General features: G+C 43.1%; 1 protein-coding gene across 11 annotated transcripts in view; it reads left to right on the top strand.

Annotated features, from left to right (window-relative positions):
* FAM13A (family with sequence similarity 13 member A) overlaps nucleotides 1-17,621 on the top strand; it is a 128,630-nt gene that overhangs the window by 50,224 nt on the left and 60,785 nt on the right. The window contains exon 1 of one of the 11 annotated variants that reach the window (XM_074540904.1): nucleotides 11,736-12,078. The exons of 8 other annotated variants lie outside the window; for them this stretch is intronic. In XM_074540904.1, the coding sequence (XP_074397005.1) occupies nucleotides 12,041-12,078 (38 nt within the window). In that variant the 5' untranslated portion in view covers nucleotides 11,736-12,040. Of the gene's footprint in view, nucleotides 1-11,735; nucleotides 12,079-16,148; nucleotides 16,184-17,621 lie in introns of those variants that run through there. 2 more of the 11 variants (XM_074540901.1, XM_074540900.1) reach the window with 2 other exon arrangements.

Raw genomic sequence — 17,621 nt, 5'->3', positions numbered from 1 at the left:
CTTTCCATGCTCAGATACCATGATATGGGTGGATTAGAAGAGGATAAAGGGCTACATAGAAGAGTAGATACAGAATTCCACTTTTAGCAGCTTTACAGGTGTAACAGTGAAGAAATAACCACACACACTAAGCCCCTAAGGCTCCCTCCAGCAAGGATTGCAATCTTCAGTAAATTTTCCATCCGTTTCATTTGACACTAGAGCCTTCAGTGAGAAAATAAGAGACTTCTGGTTGATTAGTGATTTTTAATACTATTTAATATGCCTCTTAATATATGTCTTCATACAGTTGTCCTTAAAATGAAGATTTACATATTCAGTAGCAACTACATTTGTGACCATGTCTTCTATAATGACTTACCATTTTTTAAAAATACTGAAAGTCATGTTATGCCTCCTTACAGGTATGATATTCCTCATTGCAGGAATTTTTTGAAGGTGCTGCTGTCATCTGAAATATGCAATACATCAGTTGCAGTCATAACATTACAGAGCATAAAATCTGTATCACCTTCTGTTCACAACAGTTATCTTAAGAAAATGTTATAAGTTATGTTCTCTTTTTTTGAAAAAAAAAATAGCTGGATTACCTCTATATACCTGCAGTCCCCACTAGCACATAATGCATGTGTTGTTCTGAAAATTGCCTCATTATTATAGCTGTATGCCAAGGGCAAACTGCTAATTATGCAGAAACAGAAAAGAACACCCGTATGCAGCTCTTGAGTAAATTCAAAAACAGTGGAGAAAGAGACAACGGAAGGAAATAGAGAAGGGGCAGAAGAGACTCATCCTCTGAAAAGATGATTAAAGTCTTTAGGCAGTATGCAACCTGTTGCTTACTTCTGTGAGTCTCATCTCATTTTTTTGCAAGAGTTCCTGTGCAGAACTTCAGGGCCAAACCTCTGGAGCCTGGGAACCACACACGTCCTTTGTCTTTACCAGGATGAGAGCCACAAGACACACACTGCAGACTCAGGAGCTGGGGAAGGCAACAACCTTTGGAATGGAGAGTGGGCTGGAGGGAATGGGCCCCCCTGGGGCCTTACCCCAGACCTTCAGTGAGAGGGGTCTGGAGTGGTCCTGCAGCTCTGTGAAGCTGAGTCCCTGTTTGGTCCCTCTTTCTTTCTCTGTCTAGAAGGAAGAAGTCAAAGCTCTGGTTCATAGATAACTGCAGTAGGAATTGGCATGATTTTGAATATGTTTAAAGGTACTACAACTTCAAAGAACTGCTTCAAATAATAGACTCAAATGGCTTTTACTTGAGGGTTAGATATATTAAGACTTACATGGATACAAGGTAGGAGTGCCTCTTGCAAGCAATTTTCTCCCCTTTTGGGCTAAACTTTGTATGTAAGCAAAGAGGAGAGAGAGCCTTCAGGAAGGAGGGAAAATGCTTCCTGCAGTCAAAATGTGAAGCAGGGGATTGAGGATGGTGAGCATAAATGTCTTTCCTGATACTGGCTGAGAAGTGCAAGCTGTCTGCAGACTTTGGTTGACACTATGCTGGATCTTTTGTCCAGGAAAGGGCACTGAAATATGCTTTGCTGTTGTACACGTCTATCCTAGCACTTGCTGGAGCTGCATCTTTTTGCACTCCTGGGACTATTTTGAAGAGGGATCCCTCAGTAGGAGAGCATCCTACTGTTTGTGTTGCTGTTAGGCTCTGTGCATGGAAAGAGTGCAGCTGAGTTCCCATCCTTGCCTAGTAAATGGTTGGGTGCTGGGGAATGGGTGCCATGTATGGCAGACACACTTTATGAAAAACACTGTGCAGCTCCTCAGAGCCACAGCTTAGAGCAGCCACAGCAGTTGTTCAGCGAGCCAGCCTTCTGTATTTTGTAGCCAGGTCTTTGTGTGCCAGAGATCACAGATTCCTGTTTGTGACTGCCATCACAGCTGCACTGAGATTTGCCAGCACAGATAATGCTGTGCTGGCTTTCTAACACGTGCATGTTCTCAAAGAGAAGGTTTGTTTACACATCAACCTTTTGTTCACAAAAATCCTTATATCTGGCCTGTGTCCTGAAAATAAAGGAACCACATGCCTAGTAGCGTGGTAGCATCCCTAAAATAAAGGGTTGGTTAATGTACCCTGCTGTGCCTCCTTAATGACACTGTATATTTTCACTGCTAGTTATTGAGGTATGAAAACATACATCTATTTGTACACTGAGAAGTTTGTGCTTACTGTAAACACTTTCCCTATTTATTGGCTTTCCTCTTAGCAGCTGAGGTTTAAAGCCAAGGCAAGCCAAAACTTATCATTATTCTCTGGCATGTGATAAGAATTGGTCTGTTCTTGCCAGAACAAATCAAACAGGGGGGCTAGTGTTGTTTGCTTAGCTGACTGTTTTTGTTTAGGTTTGGGGTTTTTTGTTTTTGAAGTCTGTCATGCCAGTACATTCAGTCCCCATCAAAAGTAATAATTTGCCTTACCACTGAGGAGCCGTGCTGCCTGGTTTACATAAGGGATTGCAGCCAGGCAGCAGGCAGGGCTGCCCCGATTCTTCGAGAAAACGATTCAAGAAAGGGGTAAAGGTCTGGAATGTTGGTAGGGAGGTGGTAAGCACAGTTGCCTTCTGCATCATTCAGCATGCAGCAGCCTCTGGCAGGCCCTGTTCTGAGCCCTCAGAGAGAATGTTTTATGTAAAGTGTTGTTGCTTTTTGCCACTTTCTCTCTTTAGGTTGTGTTGAGTTAGTTTTTCCAAGCTGACTCATTTAACTTTGCAAGTACATTTGTCTCCACCCTGCTATGCAATCAATTCCCTTCTTTCTTGCGTTGTGGGATGCTGGCAGCAGGAGCTGCCTTACATAATGAGCTGTTAAGAAAAGCATTTCGTTTTCTAAAAACACAGTCACAAAGACATGTGATTTCTGTGTCTCTCCAAGGCAGGTGACTGTGAATGGAAAATCAGGTGTGGCCTGAGCTCTTCCTGGGTTCTTCTCCCCTGTCTATAGCCCAGATGTAATAACAGTTACAGACCCATGTAATTATGTAGATTTTTTCCATGCAAGTCACCTGGGTGGATTTCAGTGTACTTTTCCAATCATTTGACCTTTCTCTTCCACCCCACACAGGTTACTCCTTTAAATTAGGCTTTGTCCATTACACTATTCTAACTTTCCTTTATAATTCTAACCATTTCATCTTTGTCTCTCTTTGCAAGATTTACATGGTGACAAATTATGGCTTGTGTGATGGGAAATATTTTGAGTCTGATGCCCTTACCTGTGCCACAGAAGTAGAGCTTCATCTTGTAAGCAAGAAGAATCATATATAAAACAAGGATCTGGTGACTATTCGAGATGGAAGGCACATATGCACTTTTATTGTCATAATGTGCATATGGAAACAAAACTTCTTCTTTTGGTCCATGAGCCAAGCCAAATTAGCTTTTCCTGTTTCCTGGGACAGCATCCAGCAACCTTAGAAATCAGAGACTACAGTAAATTCACAGTAATTGACTAACAAAGCTGAAAAAAAATTACTCCCTTTCTGTACCTCAGGCATTGCTCTCTCAGCTAGAAGGATTTCTTATTTTGTTATCTGCTTTTGCTGTGAGGAAGAAGTCCCTACATCTCATGAAGCTGATGGCTTTCTGATACCAACTGGGCCACATAATAGATGTGCTCAGGAAATAAAGGACAAACATCTGTATGATTTTTAAGTAGTTTTTAAACAAAATAATATGTGACCTTTTTTTGGAGAGCACACAGTGAATCATAAGGAGTGTAGGCTAACCTTGGAAATCTTTGTGCTTTTAATATTCATGTGTTTATAAGCCAAGACACCCATCACTGACCTGTGTTTCAAGCAAGTAGGGAAGAAACAAAGCCTCTGCACTGTGACTTGACTTATTTTTACTTGAATAAGTAAGTAGTTCCCTCTCCTGTAACTTCCTTAGGCTGTCTGCTGAAGTGCCTGGTCCATTGTTCCGAAGGGGAGGCTCAGCACAGAGTGCTCTTTTTCCGTTAGCTGTGCAGAGCCAGCAGTTTCTGACCACCTGAGGCTGTGAGGTATTCCTTCCCAGAGGGGACCTGGGCCTGTGTCCTGCAGGCAGTACCCACAGGAAGATCAGCAGGCAGAGGTCACTGGGTTCTCAGTCAGGTTTGTTTGCCGCTGCAATTTCCCGGTTCAGCTGGGAGAGCTGCGCGTTTGGACGTTGTGTTCAGCACGTTGCAGCGTAGGCTGCTGCCTTCAGCTGTGACTTCCTATGACACACATGTATATTTTTATTCAAAGTGGTCAGCTGGCTCTCTAATAAGAAGAGGCTGATCGTGGCATAGCAGAGTTGTCACTTACTGCTGCTGTCACTTTACTTGCATCGGTTTGGCTCTGAGCTGTTTCAGCATTGTAAAATCCTTCTCTTTCATGGTCAGTGGCCACATGATATTTCCTCTCCTTTTATCTGTTGTGAGGAGGATGATCCCAAGATGACTGCTTATCTACAAATTGCACTTCTCACATTGGCTCAGTGCCTTCTTCCTGGCCAGAGAGGGTTGCAGTTAGGAAGTGTGAAGATAGTTCTGTTCCTGTACCAAAGCTTTCTTTTCATTATGCACCTGCTGAAATAGTGTGTTTGTGCTAGGGATGCCTGCAAAGAGAGGCCACTAGGTAGTTGCAAAGAAAAACCAAAAACTGCTTGGTTGTTAATTACTTCTAGTTGTTAAGGCTTTGACAGGACTCCTGGAAACAAAAGATTCCACCACCAATTCCTCAGGTCCTTTCACAATCTCAGGCTCTGTACATTCAGAAAGCTTGAGTCACATAGGAAGGGATTAATGTCTAATAAAATAACTGTTTTATTGTTCTGCATTATGGTTAGGAACTTTCTCGCCACTGAAAAATGATTGGGAACACTACAATCGCTACAACATATTTTATAAAATGTATAGATGTTTCTTTCAAAAAATCCCATCCTGAAACTTCAGAAAGCGTCAAATTGAAAAAAAACAATAAAATTCAAGTGATCACTGTTCTAACAGCTATTGAGCATCACAAAAAAAAAAGTTTCCTCTAAAATCTTGTTAGCTTTTGCTGGATTTATGCTCCTTGAGTACAAAAATATGTTCTTTTCCCAAGACTCTGAGAGGTGGTTGGGAAGTTGAAAACTTACAGACCTTACCCACGTTGTTCTGAATGTTCCTGATGATGAACTTGTATGCTGAACTTGTTTTCTTGCAGTATCTACTTGTGCCAGTCCTGACAGGAGTGTCCTGCAGTGGGACAGAAGGGTGTTTGCACAGCCTGGACACGTACAGAGCAGCTAGGCTCAAAGCTGATGTTGCAAATGAGGGGCACAGCAGTGAGCTGTGCTGATTAAGCCCTCTGTATCTCTGTATCTGGCTGTGCATAAACAACCATTTGTTGTTTCTTTTGTACACACAGCTGGGCACAGGAAGAAGCCCCAAGGCTGACCTGAGAGGGCTGTGTTCTGCTCAAATGCAGCCAGGTTTTAATGGATCTGGTCAGAGTTGCCTTTTAGCAGGATCACCCTTGCTTCTGTGCATCTTGCAGCTCTAGGCAGAGAGCTGGAGTTATTCTCACCCAGCTCACTCTTGTTTTAGTACTTCCCAGCCAGAGTCCATCTCTCCTGCCAGAGTCCATTTCTCCTGCCGAGTCATCTTTTTCCCACTGGCTCTCCCGGGAGCCAGGCCGGCCACTGGGGCACTGGTACAAAGGGGGACTCCTTTCAGTCACTTTGTCAGCTGGAGAAGAGGAGCTATTCCTGGAGGGTGACTGCCAGACTGCCTCCTCTGCCAACACAGACAGCAGTTTATCTTTGGAGTAAAAAGCCACGTGCAGCAAATGTGAATGGTGTGGCCTGTAGCTCTGCTTTCCTCAGCCCCTTCCCAGATCCTTGTTTTTTGTGTGGACTACAAGCACGTCACTTGAAGGTGCTTTAGGAAGCAGGGAACATGATGGGTGCAGAGGTATGGACTTCAAAGGATAGTAATTTTGTAGAGGAGTGGAAGGATGTTTTTGGAAGATTGGAAAGTGTAAAAGCAGTGATATTTTTGGTAGGTAATATAAATCATGAAGGAAGCACCAGGGACTCACTTAAATATTTTAAAACATTTTTGCTAACAAATGAATGCTTATTCTTCATAATTTTCAATGATATTTTCATTGGTCTGAAACAGCTGGATTTTTAAAAAGCTTTTGTGCAAACATTTTTGTAGAAAAATTAATTTAGTGTTTTAAAGAAATAACAGTTTAGAAGAGTGGGAGAAATTTAATTGGGCACTAAAATTTAGGAATTTCATTAGATTAGCAAAGCTTTGGAGAAAGCCTGCTTTGAAAATAACTTGTGCCAGACTGGACTGCTGCTTGTTTGCTTGCTCTCCCATGCTCTCGCACTTGCACTAACTGGTGCAGATGAAAAACCTAGTGACCTTGTCACTCAGCATGCTTTACCCTGTTCCCACAGCATATTAGCTGGCACAACCATTCATCACTTGTTGCTTTCCCAGGAAACCCTTCAGGACCCTACTCCCAATCCTCCCCCTTCTCCAGGATGAAGGCCAAGAAATAATTTCTGGGCTATCCCGTGGGGTGAGAGTCCTCTGGAACAAGTTTAAGCAGCGGGCAAGCGGGTGTGGCAGTGCTTGCAGAGGACACTGCTGTTTAATGAAGGGAAGCCACAGCAGCAAATCCAGGTCTCCAGGGAGCATGAGGTGTCCCTTGCAATGGGAAACTTATGTGCTTATCTGTTGGATGAGATCAGGAATGCTGAGAACCTGAAGCTCTGAGAAGCTTTTGGTTGGGTCCGTACTTTTCTCTTGTCCCTGCAAGATTAAAGAACAGTTCTGGAATATGGTTCCTCCTTAACAGATTTTAAGTAGCTTAAAATGTTTAAAAGGTAATTTGGCCTCTGAATTGCAGGAGGGAACAAAAAAGCTATTGTGCAAAAAACCCGTATATTCTCCACAGATACGCCAACAAGGCTTGTATTTCTATGGCAGTGCAAAAACTAAAAGGGGTGAAATGAAGTCAGCTGAGAGCATACTGCTCCTCTTTTGGACAAGAGGAGTATCAGTTACAAAAATAAGAAAGAAAATTCTGCAAATTCCATCTAGACTATTCGTATATGACTTGGTGTTCCTAAATGGAGGCAAGTGAAATTTGTAACATTAAAAATTCACTATAATTATTGATGAATTACATCAGTAGTTAAATGTTCTCACAATTTTAAAATGTCTTAATTTCTACCCATATTTTGCCAATCTTTGACTTCCAACCATTGAGTCTTCATCAGTTTGTGAGTATACTAGGTCAAGTATTAATGTTTCCTGCATGCATCAGTGATTTTCTTTGAAAAGCGCTGAATGTGTGGGTTTAGTTTTTGCGTGCCCTTCATGGGCTCTCTCTTAGCACTCTTCAGTTTTTCACAATTTTCTTGGAAATGGGAATTCTTGAACCGATCAAAGTCTTTTGCAGCAACTAAAACCTAGCAGGAAATACAGACATAACACACCTTTTTGATGTAATACCCATGTTGATGTCTCTGAGGATGATGATGATAATTTCTTCAGCCTCACTGGGCTTGTAAGTACAATGTTGTACCCCCATCTTGCACATAGTTCCCAGATTTTGAAAATTTTAATGCTGGCTTGCACACAGCATAGAAAAATAACCACCAATAAAATTTTACATTTACTTACAAATCATTGAAACATCCTTAAGTGAAACAGGGCTGAGCATCAGCTTTGCAAAGTCACTGTTACTACTTTTAAACCTTTCTGAGGAGTCCCCTTTCACTAAATTATGCTTTTAACGTGTTAGTTGGTCTTTCTTCCTGTTTGTGCCCTTTTGGAGGGGCCTTTTTAATTGTCTGTCTGCTTTGTTTGGACTTGAAGGCCACAGTTTCCAAGCACAGTTTCTATTTATGTGTGACTTGCTTATTTCATATGTGCACACAAGTTTTCTGGCGTGCAGGAGATTTTCCAGGGTATTTATCCTTTATAATGGCAGATGTTCATATACATAGCTACCTTAAAGAGGAAAATGTGTCTGCTAATGTAAGTATGAGTACATAAATAATGGAATTTTTAATTTTGTATTGGTAGTATTTTGAAAAGTACATTCTGTAATTTTCAGTCTGACAATATATTTCCTTTGCGTTTCATGTTTCTGTCAGAGGGAGAATATTGCGTAACTTAGTAAGCATTGTGGGAATAAATTGATGGTATTGAGTAGCATCCTAAAAGCCCTCAGATTTTGTCAGACCAGGAAAGATTGCCTTTCTTTTCTTTTTTTTTTTTTTTTAATTTTTGAATAGTGTCTGATTTATGTATGACGGTGCAGTGAAGCAAGGGATAACTGTTTTTCAGAAGGCAGACACAACCATATCCTCATAAAATCCATTATTTAGATCACATATCTTGTATCCTCTGGTGCTGCTCACAGATCCTCTTCTCTTGTTGCTTTATATGCTGAGAAAATTACTTGGTGTGCAGCAAAGTATGAAAGGGAAAGAAAGAGGAGAAAGCACTTCTGTAATGATGATTGACAGGAGACTTCCTTCCCAAACGTGCAGTTGTTCTTTCAACTTTGATGGAGAAAAGTGATTGTTCATATTTAGTTCCAGCCAGTGTTTTTCTCCCTTTGTTGAAACTCAGTAAGAAATTTACAAATCAAATAGTTTGAACACAGGTGTTGCCTTGGTGTAGGTGCTGAAGTGTGGTGGTATGTGTTGGTATTTCAAGGGACTTTATAATTTTTATTGTTATTTGCTGTCTATTTTCCTGAAATGTTCTCAATGCACTAGGGAGCATACAGTCAGTGGAGAGGATGCTGTGCCTGTCCTGAGAGAGGGTTTTTCCTCATCCTCTCTTTCTGTAGTTGGTGGTGCCATAAAGGGCTTCTGTGGAGCATTGTTGGTGCCAACAGATGAGTTTGGTCTTTCTCAGTAATATAAATGCAAGAACTATATGAACTTGCAGAAGAGATTTTGTCTTCTTTGTTTAACATGGGAGAACAAATGCAACAAGTACAAGCAAATCCAAACCAAAATGTTGTATAATCCCAGGTTTTATGTGTGCTAGCCCAGCCTGAGTTTATGCAAGTTAAAAAAAGGCATAAGAGGGCAAGGGGAAGGTAGGAATTCCTGCCTCTGACAAATAGCAAGTTGGTTTTACCGTCAACATCTGTGTGAAGGAAGTGGAATTGTTTGGAGATAAGACTGCAGCTTTCTGGCAGCTTTTGTCTGCCTGCTTTGTGCCACAAATAAATCACTTGTGGTCCCTACACATGAACAGGGGAGGTGAAGAATTAAGATTTGTGTTCTTGTTTAGCAGCTGAGGGATTTAAAGGGCCCTTTGAGACAGTGTGAACTGACCTAAGGTGACATGCATCCTGTACTACCACTTTTACCAATGGTTGGCCACAGTCCTCAAAAGGAGTTTTAAAAATTTCACTATGACATTTCTCCATGTTAAAATCTTTTGTTGCAGTGTCTGCAGCTGTTCTCAAAGTAAATAAACCTTTGGGAAACCAGCAGTGCTAGCAACCAGCTAGCATTTTTTCAGCTTTGGTCACCTTTCAACAGTTGCTGAAGTTGTGTGCCAATAGGTGTAGGGAAACATGAGCTCCTGTACCCCTTCTTAGCTGTGATGGCTTTGGGAATGTTGAAAGAGACATAAGAGGATGCAAGGAGAAAGCTGATACCCATTGAGGGGACTGCAAAAGAAGAGAACAGAAACAAAAGGTGGATCTGAGTGTTGAGGGCACAAGGAGCTCTGCAATTTTACTCTTGGCATCTGGTTAATTTTAGCATGATGCCACAAGCTAACCTTCCTCGCTGATGCTAATCCATAAATTAATCTTTCTGGTTATTATAGGATCTCTTTTTGTTAGTGAATTCTTTGTCAAGGAGCTTAGTACTTTTAAGCTTATTTATACAAGTAAGTCCCAGGGAAGTTATGACAGAATAGCTAGTGTATAAATTAATAGTACAGCAGCTATGTAAATTATTCCACTTCTGTTTATGCAGCAAGCTGCTCTGAAGATCCCTGACTCCTTGCCCATGTAGATGGATCCTTAGTTAAATGTGGAAAATTAAGTTTTTTTAATGGCATCCCAATGGTAACACTCAGTTTATAGAAGTGTAATAAACTATGAATAATTGTGTGTGTATAAAAAAAAGACTGGCCAGGAAAAGTCAATTTGATTTATTGTCGAACTGTTGAAATAGTACAAGATGCCTTTGTTTTATACTGAAGTAGTTTTATTTATCAGGATAAAATCTTTCATTCATAATTTTAATTGCTTATGAGCACATATGGTGCATTTAATTTACCAGGAAGTCCTCAAGATACTCATTTAATTGCGATAGGTAAGAGCAGCCCAGATCCATGATGGCAGAGTGCTTTATCAGCATTGCTGACTTTCCTAAAAAGGGGCCCTGTGCTGTGCCTGGCGTGACTGTCACAGCAGAACAGGCTTGTGCTGAGGCAGTGGGCAGAAGCATTACTAAAGCACTTCTTCCAGTCAGCCAGCTGACAGGAGCAGATATTAAACAGCTCAGGGTACTGAAGCAAAGCCACGTCTCAATTGACCCCCATGTCTCTACTCCATGCCACTGCTTTCTGAGGCTGCATGCCCATTGCTCTTGATTTTGACAGAAAATGCCCCTGCTGGCAAGGGCCAGGATGTGTTGGGCAGCCCTGAGAAATGTCTGATACCCTCTGCTAACCTGGGAGTGTTGGCTGCTTTTCTGGAAAGCTGATGTGGCTCATGTTTAGTTGGCATGACCTACATCTCTATAGAAGTGTTAAACATACAGGTACTAAGCTCCTGCCTCAGCTTTCTCCCAAGCCAGCACTAATCCCCTCTAGGGTTGAACGGGGCGGTACTTCCAATATTGACTTGACTTTTTGAAGATTGATATGTGCCATTATGTTTGTACCACCTAAAGTGTTGAAAGGACACTCTTAGTCCCCTTTATCAGATTAGGATCATCCCTTTCCCCATCACACAAAGTATGCAGTGTGATAACATTGTTCACAGACAGGGCAGCAGCAGCAGCATTTCTGTCCAATGTTGGGGGAAATGGAGAGCAATTCCTCAGGCCTTCTGGGCAGAGGAGCTGCAAATGTGAAGAGTAAAACTCTGGGTATGCTCATTCAGTAACTATTAAATGTTTAAGTGCATGACCTCAGTGATTTTGTGCTGTTCATTTTGGAGGCTGCTGTGTCCCGGTAAGTAACACACCCTTTGTGCGCGGTGCTTTTGCTACCGCTCTTCCCAGCCCCAAAATTCTGCCCAATGGAATGCTGTGATTTGTTGTTCCAGAGCAGTATTTGGTCAGCAGCCACAGATGTAGAAGCAGGAGTGCTTGAGAATAGTCCACTGTGAACATGAGTTCGGGAATATTAAGGGAAGAAGAGTTCTCTTTGCAGCGGGTCAGAACTGGGTGGGCAGCTACAGCACAAACCTTTCGAACCGCGATAGTATGTACCGCAGCACGAAGGGGTCAGGTTCAGAGGTTTTGCCAGCCCTGTTAGACACCGATCCACGGTGAAGGTGTGTGAGGGCAGAGCCAGAGCAGCCCCGCTAGAGTGTCGTGGAGCTTTGCGGGGCTCTGGCTGCCCGGGGCACCGCGCCTGCCCTTCCCGGAGCGGAGCTCGGGAGAGACTGCATTGCACTCTGGGCGAGTTTAGGGAGAAAGAAGGGCGGTGGGTCACTGAAGGGAATACAGAAGACTTTGTGCAGTCTTTCTGTTGAAAGGAGCCATTAGCCCTGAGCTTGCGGCATCTTCTGCAGGCCCAGAACCAAGCGGACATCAGAAGGCTCTTTTGGTTAACCTGTGCCGGCCGAGCCCGGTGGGGCGAGCAGGGACCGGGGGCGCGGCGGGTGTCGCAGCCGGGGGCCGGGCCGGGGCTCCGGGCGCTGGGGCGGGCCCTCGCCAGCCGCCAACCCGGGCCCGGCCGCCCCTCGCCCCTCCCCGGGGCCGGGCGCTCCCCGCGGCCAAGCGCTGGCGGCGCTGCGGGCGCGGCGAGAGGCGCGGCGGGCGGCCGGGCGGGCAGCGGCTCCATGGCCAGCATGGCGTGCGAGGTGATGCCCCTGCAGAGGTACGTGTGCAGCCGGGGCATGCCCGGCGCTTCTGCCGTGCTGTCCGCCACGGGGGAGCCGGGACTCGGACCCGCCTGGTAGCGGGGATGCCCGCTCGGGAGTGGGATACCCGGCCGTGCAACAAGTGGGGCTATAGCGGATCTCCGGGGTGGGAGATCCGGGCGGAGATGAGGGTTCGATGTAGCGCCCCGAAATCCACGCAGCGCTCTCCGTGCGGGATAGGAGCGGCTCCCAGGTGTAGAGGGACCCCGGCCAGCCCTGGGGCTCCGGGCGATGCCGATCCCTCATCCCTCCGGGGGCTGCGGTGCTGCGGTGCGGGAGCGCGGCCCCTGCGCGCAGCCACCTCCGGCTGGCAGCTCGCACACCCAGCGTGCCGCAGCACGGGCGGCAGGTTTAGTTTTCGGAGAAAAAGGGCTGGGTGTTTCCAGGGTGCCGGCGCACACCTCCCTGCAGCACCAGCTGTCAGCCAGTACCTGTGCTGGCATGTGCTCCCGCCACGCTATGGCAGGGACAGCTGCAGTCAGGCTTCTGAAATGGCAGGGCACAGACCCGCTGCGGGGAGGTGTGTACACAGCCCTTTCACTGGGTCATCAAATTCTTATTTTTAGTTTTACTATTCCTTCAGTTCTCAAAATTAAGCAGTCTATATCTCCCCTAGTAGTATTTGAATGGCCTGAATATCAATCTTTCTGTAATCTACGAAACAGTAAATAAAAAATTGACCATGCCATTTCAGCACTGTGGTGGTGCTGTTTCAGCAGAAGCAGCAGAGTTGGTGCTTACTCGAACACAATAAAATAGTAACTGAAATTGCTGCCCAGACTGTTGTTGCCTTGATAAAGTGCAGGCTCTTCTGCAGGTAGGTGTGGAAAAAGTCTCTTTGGCACTATTGCAGTCATGGGGTTCCATGTTGATGACTGCAGAGAAACAGAAATATGGTTTGAATGTCTTAAAGAAGTGGTCACGGTGCATCATTTCTATTTGAAGGACCAGTCTCACATAATATCTTTAACCTTTCAAGGATCTGACTGTCCTGTCAGTGGTCGGAACAAGTGGTTGTTATTGTGCTCTTGACTCTTCACTCCAGGGGAAGATAGGTTTCACAGGCTGGCTCTAATTAATCTCTTTGTTGTTGCAAGGACTAAGTCTCGATCAGTTAGAGATGCAGTCAGCACTTCAAAAATGAGGCATTTTCTTCAAACTCCATTAAGGCATAAGCATGATACAGAATTGTCTTTGAGTTTTTCAGTTAAAATAATTCACACAATTCTGGCTCCTTTTCCATCTCCTTGATCTATTTTTAGGCTGTGTATACTGTACTTTTTAGCACCTTGGTATTTTTGGCACAGATTGCCAGATCCCTTTGCAATGGCATTCTCCAGGTTGCACCTTTATTTTTCTGTTCTTCCCTCCCTCGGGGCAGAGTTTTGCTGGCTTTGAGCATTTTTTGTCAGCTTCAGGAAAGCTGATACATCCAGTGTTGGTTAGTACCAGCATGGATAGCACTCTGTTTGTGATTGCTGTGGGGTGCACAGGCTGATGTTGCTGTTCAAGCTGAGGACAAATTGCAGTGCATGGTTTCTGTTACTGGGTTTAATCAGAGTAGTGGCACCCTTCAGGTTCTGTGATTTAGTACATATGCCAAGCTGAAAGAATCTGTCTTTCCCTCTCAAGGAAGGGAATGAGCTGCCTGCAGTAATCACACTTGGGTCCCTTCCTGGGTGAGTGAACTTGCTCCTGCCCATCTCCTGCAGGTGCTCTGCTCCATGTTCTCTTTGGGGCCACAAGGCTGGCCATGCTGTGCCTGCCATGGAAACCCTCTGTGCTGAAGCAGTACAAACGTGTAGCTGGTGTGTGAAACTTGGGAGAGGGAGAAGGGCTCCTTGTCTACCCAGATTTGTGTGAGCTGTGAGTCTGTCTTCCAGAAAATCATACAAAGTGCTTGCATAGAGCCATATGGACTATAATGGTGTCATCCTATATATAGATGTCTGTGGAAGGGCATTGGATGGGTATGGTGTCCTGCTGTGAAGGAGTGACAGTGGGGGTGTCAGGGTTATGTTTCATTGCATGGGAAGAGGTGGAAGGCCAAATGTATTGAATCCTCACTGCAATAGGTAGTATATTGCCCAAGCACTATAGGAGACACTGGTGAATGTCACATGGATTGCATCATTGATTTTCCAACAACTTACCCACCAGTGATTGTCTCTTCTATTGCTATTAGGCTGCCATCTTTTCAGAATAGCATTAGCTCACTTTGGTATCCCAGCTTCCTAGTTAGAGTGTTACTAATGCTGTTAATGCATATTTTGATTCGTGCATTCTAGCTCAGTGTATTGCAGATTTAACAACAGCTGTGCAAAGCTGAGGCCTGTGGCTGCCTTTGCCAATAATATCTGCCAGTTTCAGTAGGAGATAAGGAAGGCAGGTACACACTTGGGCTTTGTTTGTGATTGGTGGCCCCTGTTGCTTAACAAGTCAAGGTAGTGGAAGAGTGAGGCCATCACAAATATTTTTAGCAAGTGCATCTGAAAGCAATAGGGAATGTGACTGGTCTGTTTCTAACCTGTACAGCAGCAGTTGTCTGGATTGTTACCAGGATTGTTTGGTTTACCTTATTGGTTACCAGGCTTGTTTAATTTACCTTACTGGTTGGTTCATTTGGGATCTTTCACAAGTTCCCAGCAGTTCAGCCTGAGAACACTGCTGTATTCCACAACCTTTTTTTGCTTGTTTGTTTTGGGAGGGGTGGCTGCTGTGTGCTCTTTATCAGATTTGTGAACATTTTTGTGTTTAAGTTGTACGTAAGTAAATAAGTCTGATCTTTTGGACTTTGCTATCACTTTCTATCCAAGGTACTGGGAGTGCTTGACAAGCCCTAATGAAGTATATTCTGGAATATGGATGTGAAGTATGCTCTCTGAGGGTGGAGAGAACTTGAATCTAGTTTTTTCTTTGTTTACTTCGGGTTTGGGTGGGTTTTTCTTCTGGTGGAAGAATGAAGAAAAATTCAAATTTGTGATTCTCATCTTCCTTGAGTCATAGCTTGTTAGAAAATGCTATGTGAGTTTTTTGTGTTCCAAGCTCAGATTTGATCCCTTCTTGTCACAGCTGTGACATGGTGAGTGTAGGAGCTTGTGGAAGCTCTTCCTCAGTATCACTGGGGTGGAAGGCTCTGACTAAAAGAGGAGATTGGTGTGGAAATTTTCTTTGGTGTTTGTCTCTGGGGTGTCCACCTGATTAAGCAAGAAAATATTAATATTTGCCTAAAAACTGGCCTCTTAGATACATTTATTTGAAGTGTGCAAGCTTTTAACAAACAATCCTGAAACTGAAATCACTGGTTACCTAGTAACAGTTCTTTGCCATTACAATGCAACAGGTATGTGTGTGTTATGCAACTTCGCTGTTAAATTCTGAGAAGAGGTGAGACTTTGGCTGGTACATTCATTCTGCCTCTTTCTGAGCTGTTTTCTGATTTTACCCTAGTGAGGACCATTGCCAAACCACAAGTGAAAGAAAAGACACTGCCCCATCTTTCATAATAAGACCCAACTAGCTTAAGAAGTAAAACAACAAAAGTGAGCTGTTTAACATTGACGTCATTTTATAAAAGATAAACACATTTGCAATCTAGAAGAATAGTAAGCAGAAAATAATTACACAAAATTATGCTGTCAAGGGCTCCGGGATATTCAGGTATGTTAATATAAATGGAAAATCTGCCTCTTGCTCACAGTGGCACTTAATCAGCAAGAAGTTCTGCTCACTTCAGCTTGCCATGGGATAGCCTATACTTCTCTGATCTCTAATGTTGCTTTGAAGTAGAAGGAGGTGTGCAAAAAGCCTTCAGTGTGCTTTTTTTCCTTTTCAGGTAATATGCTTCAGTCTCAGAGCCTCCTCATATACAGTCTGCGCAGTTATGCCTCTGGATAGATGCCTATGCATTGTAATTTATTTGAGAGATCTTTAGGAAAAACATGCTGAAGAAAGAGCTTTGAGGAAGATGAGGAGATCCTTTGGAGTTTAATATTTAAACCAGTTCACCCGCACCCAAGTAATTGGAGATATTTTGCGTAGTATGATATTTTTGCAGAATATGTAAGTTCAGAATAAAAAAGTTGAGTTGTCAGCCTTGGATTTTGATGTGTGGCTCATTTGCTGAGTAGCTTACTTAATTTTCAGTGGTATGCATGGTTAGATGTAAGCACAACTATTGTAAAGACTGGAGGTAAATATCTGAAACAACATGTTATGGTTTTGACTTATTAAAGTTAATCTTCAGGGAAGATGGAAATGTTGGCATGGAAATAACTCTCACAGGAAAATAGCTGTTGAGCATTTGTTTTTTAAACAGTGCATATATGGCATTCCCTCCTCCCCCTCCATTTAAGGATGTAGAGCAAGGGTAGCGTTGCTCAAGGATTGAGGGTAGGTCCTGACTTTAGTGATGACCATTGTGTCACTGCAGTGTTATGATGTTAGATTAAATTTATGGTTAATCTTGCATCAAGGATGGTATTATTCTTTCTGCTTTTGCATAATGTGCCTCAATATTTATTTGAAGGAAGTTTATTTTGAAGGATTTATTTGAAGGCAAAAGCTTGTGTTGCCTGCTATTTCTCATTTGCAAAAACATTGCCTTTTACCCACTGCTGTGAAGCACAAGCTATGGGTAAATAGCTCTATTGAGAAAATAAGCATGCAATAAATTTTCATGAGCTGTTTCAATCTTGCATTTTTTTGCAACATTGAAATAACTTTTATGGGGAAATGACTTGGGTAGGTGAAAAAGTGCTGAAAAATTTGTGAATAAGATGAGACCTTCAGCAAAAAGCACTACTGTGGCCTCAAAATCAATGTTTCCTTGAAGTTGTTTTTAGTGTTGTTGGTGTTGAATGTCATAATAAGTAAACAAACAATATTCTTTAAATTTTCAGTAGTTGCAATCTTTTAATCCAAGGAGGCATAGGTGTTCTTAATGATGATAAAAAAAACAAGAGGGAGATAAGTTTGAAGCCTTAAGAAGTCACCCAAACATAGCCTTCCTTCTCCTCCCTCCAAAGCCTGCTTTAACTTTTGATATTATTTGTAGTTTGATGTCACTGAATTTTTCATTGGCTTTTTGTTTGATTGCATTAAAAATAAAAGCAGCTATTGCTTTGCATTGAAAAAGTAATTCTCACTAAAAACCAGCTGCATTTCTTTCAAAGTGGAGAATTTCTGTGGTAGAATCGAAAGGGAGCCATTCCCTTATCTAACATTTAAGGTCAGAACAAACAGAGCCTCTGGCAGGGCATTAAGAAAACATGACCTTGGCTGAGCAGCAAGACTCTGCCAGTGTCTAGGCCCTTCATCTCTGGTGCAAAATGTTGACCCATGAGTCAAAGTACATTTTCATAATTGTAAAAGAAAAAAAAATCTAACAAAAAAAACCCACAAAGCCAAAATCTGGAGTATTTTTTAAAAATTTCATCGACTAAATGTCCCATTTAAGTTTGAAAAGAGATGTGGAGTAGGAAAGCCAGCAGTAGCTTTG

Source organism: Zonotrichia albicollis, chromosome 5, assembly GCF_047830755.1.
Source record: "Zonotrichia albicollis isolate bZonAlb1 chromosome 5, bZonAlb1.hap1, whole genome shotgun sequence".
NCBI classification, from domain to species: Eukaryota; Metazoa; Chordata; class Aves; order Passeriformes; family Passerellidae; genus Zonotrichia; species Zonotrichia albicollis.
Note: the sequence above shows the minus strand (reverse complement) of the source record. Positions and strands in the feature narration are given on the sequence as shown.